The 8529-nt window shown below is 44.2% G+C and overlaps 1 protein-coding gene across 1 annotated transcript; it reads left to right on the forward strand.

Moving 5' to 3' along the window:
• Window positions 1–713: 713 nt before the first annotated feature.
• Window positions 714–3450, forward strand: LOC125015902 (potassium voltage-gated channel subfamily S member 2-like). The gene is made up of 2 exons (XM_047597956.1): window positions 714–1209; window positions 1504–3450. The coding sequence occupies exon 2, from the start codon at window positions 1506–1508 to the stop codon at window positions 2943–2945; it is 1440 nt and encodes a 479-aa protein (XP_047453912.1). The 5' UTR covers window positions 714–1209; window positions 1504–1505; the 3' UTR covers window positions 2946–3450.
• Window positions 3451–8529: the final 5079 nt, after the last annotated feature.

Consider the following 8529-nt stretch of genomic DNA (forward strand, 5'->3'; position numbering starts at 1 on the left):
CACATTGTGGAGGTGGTCAGCGTTAAAATCTCCTTCCCTTTATTTCCTGGATCAAACATCACAGCTCCCACATGCTCTGCACTGACTCTTAGTAAACAGCATTTGGAGGAAGGGCACGGGTCTAACGTCATAATTTATTGATCCGCACTACATGATATCGAATGTGTTGGCTCAATGGCCATCAGTTTTCACCTTTACATGAAAGCATCGCTCCTCACATGTGACAAACCTTTACACCAACAACCATATGACTGAGGAGTCATGCAGGATATTTTCTCGGCGTCTCCTGCCTGTTAGCTGTTTAATATGTTTCTGTGGATTAGGGGAAGCTTTGGCAAGTTTAACAGACTAGCTTGGACTTGCAGGCTTCAGCATTTTAACATATTTTCATGGTGTGTGTCATATTTAGAGAAACCAACAAATAAACTGCATACATAATGGAAAATATTTCATGCATCTTTGGAAAAGTAAAATATATCTACTCTTATTGCCAATTACATTGAACTAATTGTATCAGGGCTAGATAGAACCATAGTTACTGGGTCTATGGAGCCACTACAATGACACTTCAAGGGCAACAATTTATTTTCAGATGATGCCATGCCATTATAAACATAATTATAACCTTCGTGTGATTTACTGCGCGGAGGTTCTTTTTCTGCGTATTCCTTAGTTGTTGACTCCCTCTCCTCCTGGAGCTGCGCCTCGCCCCTCAGCACCATGATGCTGAGATCACTTTGGGAGGGCGGTGCACATGGAGAGCTACGTGTTGCTGCGCAGCAACAGATAGAAAGGAGAGAGAGAGGAATTCCCCAGCACAAACAAAAGCGGCTGTCGGGGCGTGTATCAGTTCCTATGGCTCCTAGAAATTTTACCGTAGCTGAAGGTGGCGTATGACCAGATGGATGCATAATGTAAGGACAACCAGCTACAACAAGCCTTCGGGTATACTTGCCGGAACGTCAACCGGTCCCTGTCTGGAGGCAACAATTCATCTGACATTGCGAAGACTCCTTATGGAGAATACTTCCTCGTCTGCCCAAGCTCATAAAAATCTACCAGAGACGCGCCTGCCGAGAATCCAAGGGACAAAGGTCTCTGCGTTTATTACCGGTCCACAGGTTGCCCACAAACTACAACGTGTTTTCAATGTAGTTGAAATCCGGAGTCTTCTTGCAGGAGGATTCGGCGAACTGGAGGCGCTTTAAAGTAAGTTCTTAAACGTGTCCATAATTTGATAGAAATCGTAGTTCTAACAAAGGTTCGTCAGTTTTGTCTTTTCAAATAGGCTAAGGGTGACGGGCGAATAAGTCAAAACATAAAACAAATCAACGGGCTTAGTTCAAAATAACACATTTGTTTCTCTCCTTTATGTTTCTCATTGTGCGTGTTTCCCTTTGTGCTGCCTGTCTCTTTCTGTCTTCCTCTTGGTGTGATTTGGTCTGCTGCCGTCTCCTTCTTTCTTTGTGTGCGCTGTGCGCCTCTGTGTGTCCCTTCCTCCAGACATGACAGGTCAGATCCTGGGGGAACCGGGCGGTGGGGCTCCAATGGATGACAACGCTGCCATCCGCATCAACGTGGGCGGCTTCAAGAAGCGTCTTCAGTCCAACACTCTTTCTCGGTTCCCCGAGACGAGGCTTGCGCGTCTACTCCACTGCCAGTCCAAAGAGTCTATATTAGAGCTGTGTGACGACTACGACGACACAGAGAAAGAGTTTTACTTCGACAGGAACCCGGCTCTCTTTCCCTACGTGCTGAATTTCTACAACACGGGGCGGCTGCACGTCATGGCCGAGTTGTGCATCTTCTCCTTCAGCCAGGAGATCGAGTACTGGGGCATCAACGAGTTCTTCATTGACTCCTGCTGCAGCAGCGCCTATCACTGTAGAAAAATGGACCAGGACCGGGAGGACTGGGATGAACGGAGCGATGAAGGAAGCACCACTTCATCATTTGATGAGCTGTTGGAGTTTTATAATGACGCCACCAAGTTTGATAAACAGCTGCTCGGGAGCGCACGGCGGCGCATCTGGCTAATGCTGGATAACCCCGGCTACTCCGTGGCCAGCCGCATCATCAGCATCTTCTCTATCCTTGTAGTGCTTGGCTCTATCGCCACTATGTGCATGAACAGTATGAGCGAGTTCAGCCTGTTGGACAGTGAGGGGCAACCCACGGAGGACCCCCGTTTCGAGACTGTGGAGCACTTTGGCATCGGCTGGTTCACTCTGGAGCTGGTGGCCAGGTTCATGGTGGCGCCAGATCTTGTGCACTTCTTCGAACACCCGTTAAATTTGATAGACCTGGTATCCATACTTCCGTTTTACCTGACACTCCTGATAAACCTGGTGGTGGAGAGCAGCCCGGCGCTGGCCAACCTGGGACGCGTTGCGCAAGTACTGAGGCTGATGAGGATTTTCCGCATCCTGAAGCTGGCCCGTCACTCCACGGGGTTGCGCTCGCTTGGTGCCACACTCAGGAACAGCTACAAAGAAGTGGGCCTGCTGCTTCTCTACTTGGCCGTCGGCGTTTCGTTTTTCTCCGTCATGGCCTACACGGTAGAGAAAGAGGACAGCGAGGACCTCTCCACCATCCCGGCGTGCTGGTGGTGGGCCACCGTCAGCATGACCACCGTAGGGTACGGAGACGTGGTGCCCGTGTCCATAGCGGGCAAGCTGACCGCTTCGGCATGTATCTTGGCCGGGATCTTGGTAGTTGTGCTTCCGATTACGCTAATTTTCAATAAATTCTCTCTCTTCTACAAGAGACAAAAACAGTTGGAGATCGCAATGAGAAGCTGCGACTTCGACGAGGGAATAAAAGAGGTGCCTTCAGTCAACCTGAGGAACTATTACGCACACAAAGTTAAATCCCTCATGGCGAGCTTGTCAAACATGAGCCGGAGTTCACCCAGTGAACAGAGTCTGAATGAATCAATACACTGAAAAGCGCTTTATCGGTGACACTAGGTCAGCTTGGATGAAGCTGTTCCTGCAAAGTGGCTGCGCGCGGAGCTGTCCGGGGTGCTGAAACCTCAGTCGGACCAAAAGTCTGTAGTACTTCCTTCCACTGATGTCTGACAGTTTGCCTCTCTGTAGCTCAGTGCAATAATGTGTTAATCTATTCGTCCCTCACAATGAGAAAGTGAGAAAATGTATAGTGTAGATGTATGATATCTCACTGTGCACTATGATGGCCCCTAAAACAAACAGGTAAAAAAAAAAATCCCACATCAGATGAAAAGTACAAAGAATGCTGTAGTCGTTTGGAGTCTCTTAGACAGTGCCACACTATAGTCCATCTGCCAGCTCTACATGTCGTGATCAAATATGTCTGAAGTAACTCCAGCTGTATCTCTTCCGATAGAGTCTTGACGTGTAATTGTGATGTTGCAACAATACTCCAAGTATGTGATTAAAACAAAAATGTATTAAACAACAAAATACACAACATACGTCCTTTGTTTTTTAATGTGCAGAGAGAGTCTCCGACTCTCTGCTTAAGCCTGGACTCACTGACTGAGACGACACGTGTAAGCCTGAAGGGAGAGCGAAAGATTTATAGTAGTGACTGACACAATATCTTAAACAGTCTGACAAGCACAGCAACAACCATTCAGAGCTGACAAGTCGAATAGATTTATTCAAGTTTTTTTTCTTTTTTAAATTTTGGGCTTCATAACCCTTTCACTTTAATTACTTAAATTAAATTACTTTTTTTTTACCATATTAATAATTTATCACTGTAATAGTGTAACATTTTTCTACCTCAAAGAAAAACTGAGGGGAAAATACTTGACAACATAGTTGTTGTGGCATGAAGAACATACTATACATATACTGTTCGTAGGTTTGTTTTTCTTGTTTTATTTTTACATTTCGTTTGACACTTCTAAGCAATTTGTCAACTTCTCTCCAATCTGTAAACTGATGAACGCCAGGCGTCCTGATGCCTCTTCCCCATCAAGTTTTCAAGCTGTCTGGATGAAACACGTTTATGTTATTTGGCTGGGAGAAAGTGAAATATACGTCCCCCCATCTCCCCGCTTCTGATCCGCTTTGCAGTAAACAGCTCTCTCTTGCCAGACACAGCAGCGGTAGAAGAAATTCAACAGAGAGCGCTCACTTAGTGGGATTGATTTCAGATTAAAGGATAAAGAACTATTTCATGCAAGTAGGCTGCAACTCTAAAAAAAAGTCAATCTTTTTGTCACCTCATATTTCAGTGCAGTCCGCTACATTGATTTCAAATTTTGATCTAAAGAGAGCCGTGTGTGAAATAACCTTTGTTATTGCGAGTCAAATCCTCTCATCAGTGTAGCTGTCACTGGAAATATGTCACTGGATTCCCTTCATCGTCTGTTTGTCTCAAGTTACAGATAATTCACACATGTATGCACATATCAATGACCTGAGCTATCTAATCCGCTCCTGTAATTTGAAATTGATTGTCTCCAGATTAATATGTGTAGACGGGCAGCAGCATCATACATGTTGGTGCTCACAGTTAATTAGTCTGAGCATGCAAAACCACAGATAGCAGCCCAGTGACTGTCAGATGCGGCACAGGACCCCACAGACAAAAATCATATTAGACTGATGTCTGCATTTTCATTTCGCAAGATGAAAATTTCCCATTATAGATGCTCAAAACCCACTGTGAAACACCACGAAGAGGTTCTTGGCTGTACAAATAAGCTCATATCAGTCTAAGATGTGATTCATTAGCAATTAAGTGGAAAATAGGTGGTTTCAAGACACCAACACGGTCCCGCTCACTTGTAAAATCCTGATGAGAAAGCTCCAGATTCAGCTCATGGGGAGCTCATTTGAAATAATATTTACCCTAAGGGTCCAATTATATCTGCCTCCTTTTGTTTACTCCCAAACCTTTAAAGACTTTTCCCCCAGGTAGCAAATCCGAAACATCACCGCGGCACAAAACTAGCATGGCAAACTCATTAAACGAGTTCACAGTGACAGCAGGTGACATTTTAACACATCAACAAAGACATACCGACGCACAAACAACAGAAGTCGATCTTCGCCATCACGGGGAGAGGGAGAAGTAATTACAGAATTTGGGAGGAGATTGAGATGTGCTTTAAGGCTGTGGGTAGAGGAGAAACAGTAATAGGATTTGTAGACTTGGTCAATATTGTCCAAGTCTAAAAATGAGTGCTTTGTTCGTGTGTCTAGGTCGTTGTGACTCCTGAGGTGGAAGATGGAGATGTCTGGGCCCTCAGCTGCCCACTTTGGCTCGTCTGTATCATTACCTTCTGACTGCGGTGATAGATGTAAGGGAGGTCCACGGCCTGCCTGGCACACTGCACACTGCAGACGGCAACTCAGACGGTCGTTAAAGATGGCCATGGCAAAAAAAATAAAAAATAAAAAATAAATAAATAAATCTCCCCTCCAGTAACCAGCAGAGCTTAAATATCCAGTGGAACCATCGTCAGGACTGAAATGTGTGACTCATCGTGCAGCCAGAAAAAAAGTCACATTAGTTTAATAGTATTTCTCGCACAAGTAATCATCAAAGCTTTTAGAGGTGTACTTCATTATCGGGGTTGGTTAATTATTGCATTTGTGCCATTAATTAGGAAGTCACAATAGTGCCTTTTGATCAGAGGCTTGCTGATGTTAAATGGGCTTCCTGAAAGTAGAGCACACCTGGCTTTAATAAGACAAGAGGGGAGGGACATAAAAAAGATGCTGCAAGTGTGGAAAGAATACGACGTTATTAATGCAGAGCTGACAAGGAACAAACACCAAAGGGTGTATGTGCTCACACGCGTGTGTGTGTGTACACATACTGTACACAAACATACCAGACACCGTGTCTAATGAGGAACTTATTGAAGCTGGCAGCAGCAGCGTCATCTCCAGTCTGCTCTGTATTGGTGATATAAAACTCTGTTACTAAGCAGGCGCCTCGTGTTGTTGAACACCACCATCTGCTACTAGCCCTTTGCTTTAAATAGCGTGGGAAGATTGGATCTTTACGGGACGCGTAGTTCTTTCTCTCCCCGCACTTTCTGCTTCTTGCCGACGTGTCTGATCTGAGAACATCTCCAGAAATAATAACTAATTATCACATACACATAGCATGCGAATGCAAGCGCGCAGGTAACGGTGAACAAAGATGGCCGATCACGTTTCATCAGCTTTGTGCCAGCGATTGAAAGTCAGAGTCTTATATGAGGATTCAGCGTTATTCACCAGCCTTTCATTTTTATCTTAATGTTGTTTTCTAATCCTTTGCTTTTGGGAGGTATTTTACAGAACAAGAGAGTTAAGAATCTACAGCTTCACTTGCAGCCAGTTTTGTAAAATAACAATAGTTACATTTAGCAGGTATGATGTTTACCATCATACTTCTAATCTCCACGTAAGAACTCACTATTTTCTTCTGTGCTAAGCAATGAACATGCATAAAAAACCCTTGGAAGGCTTTCCCCTCTATTGTAAAGAGTCCAACAACTTTCAGTTTCGGGAGGTTAATCCACCTGTGATTACTAAGTATTACTACACAAACTAAATTTGAAGCCAATGGGAAAATTATCAGCTTTCAACATATGTAGCCAAATCTGTGTTTACAGCCAACAAAGATTAGTTTATCGCCCAAGATACATTAGCAATATTTCTCAAGATATTTATTTAGAGATAAGTGTCTCATCTGCAGTCGACACAGGAGGAAAGATCTGGAAAATGAGAATAAGATGTGTCCAAATTTTTACAAAATCCAGACTCTCAGCTATAGTGGGATCTTATATACTATATAAAAAAAAAAATCTAAACAAGCCAAATCATTAAACACTATAACGAGGCACGCCGTAAGGGCATGTTCCCCTGTACTAACCCTCCAGCCGATAAAAGTGATGTTGGCCCTCCACTAAAAACCTCCACTAAGCACCCGATAATTCACCAACTTCTGAAAGAAAACAATGCTTGACAAATAGCACCCACCATTAACGTGCCTTCTTTTTACTGCAGCCCTTGGTCTGATACCATTAAGTGACTCATCTTTAGAGACAGATGTTTTTTTGAACCTAAATCACGAGGGCGCCAGGACAGACTTTTAATGGATAGCCCCAGTCCAACACTCTGCGAGGGATGTTCCACCTTTTACCGACGACTTTTATGAAAAGCAATTCCCGGATTTGTATTGGAACTCTCCTTATACTCCTTCTTTAAACAGCTTGAAAGGCTGGAAATGTGATTTTGCTCTCAACAGCCAAGAAGGGTAATGGTGTACTTTGGCAGTATTGTTTGGATGGCGCGGAGGCAGCGGCGGGAGCAAAACACTTTAATTATACCAGCCAGTATATTTCAGGACTTTCTAAGTGCAAGTCTGGTGCCTGAGAGATTTCACTAAACTTTACAGATAGGGAGGGTGTGTTAACCCTTACTTCACCTATTACATCTGATACAGTTCAATAACCGCGGGAGCGTGACCAGTAAAAACACATCTCGCAGTGTTTGTAGCTGCGGCTTCAGAAGTGGGAACTATTTTATTTTACCGACTCTGCAAGATAGTGTCACTTCCCCAGCACTGAGGCAAAAAAGATTATTTCTCTGAATCAGTTTAGTCCGCAGTATGTTCTGGGAAATTAATTGTGGAAGCAAAACCTACAGTACACTGAGAATCGTTTTTCATATATATTATCTGGGATGGTGTGAAGTATAATTTCCCCAAAGCCCTCTAATAATCTGCACACACTGATAATACCATACATTAAACTAATAAGTTTAAAAAGTGGTAGTGGAAAAAGTGGAAAAACAGACACACAGACGAGGCCATTTTAACCCCTCCAAGATGTACACGACGCCCCCTGCCACTCTCTTTAGTCGGAGCTGGAGTGCCACAAAAGCAGTGGTGTTGGTGGTGGACACATAATGAAGTGGTGGTTTCCTCATGAAGGCCGAATAGGAGACAGCGTCTCGGTACGTAGCGGCCGCGTGCGACCTCTTGCTGGCGACTCATTTGCGAAGGAAAGTCTCAAAGTCCCAAAAAATTAGTTGTGAGGGACCAAGCATGCCAACGCTATATCGAGCTTCAGGTATTTCTCAGATATTGTTACTCCCACGGGTGCCGGGGAGCCAAGCTCACTCATATTGGACCCATTATTACACTTGGCTAGGCGGCTAAGGGGTCGAGCCAAAAGGACAGACACAATCAGACTTTTCCCAACTTAAAAGTAAGAGGAGAAATAGCCGGAGATCAGAAGAGATTACTTATCTATCTCTTTCTGTTTTTTTTTTGGTTTTTTTTTTCTGTTGCCATGCATGTATATGCACTTTGTGCGTGCTCGCGTGTATCTAATATATGTGTGTGGCGTTTCATCTCTCCAGAATCAATTTCCTCAAGGATGGGCCAAGGACATTGGTGCGGACAGTTTGATTTGTAAAGCTTGAACAGGAAAGCACCGGTCCACCTGAGCCCGATGGAATTACAGCAATAACACCTTGAAAAGCCCCTGACATCTCAAGGTGTGTCCCTTTAGAATTGTGTGGAAGCGGCTAC

This window comes from Mugil cephalus, chromosome 11 (assembly GCF_022458985.1).
Source record: "Mugil cephalus isolate CIBA_MC_2020 chromosome 11, CIBA_Mcephalus_1.1, whole genome shotgun sequence".
In the NCBI taxonomy this organism is placed as follows: domain Eukaryota; kingdom Metazoa; phylum Chordata; class Actinopteri; order Mugiliformes; family Mugilidae; genus Mugil; species Mugil cephalus.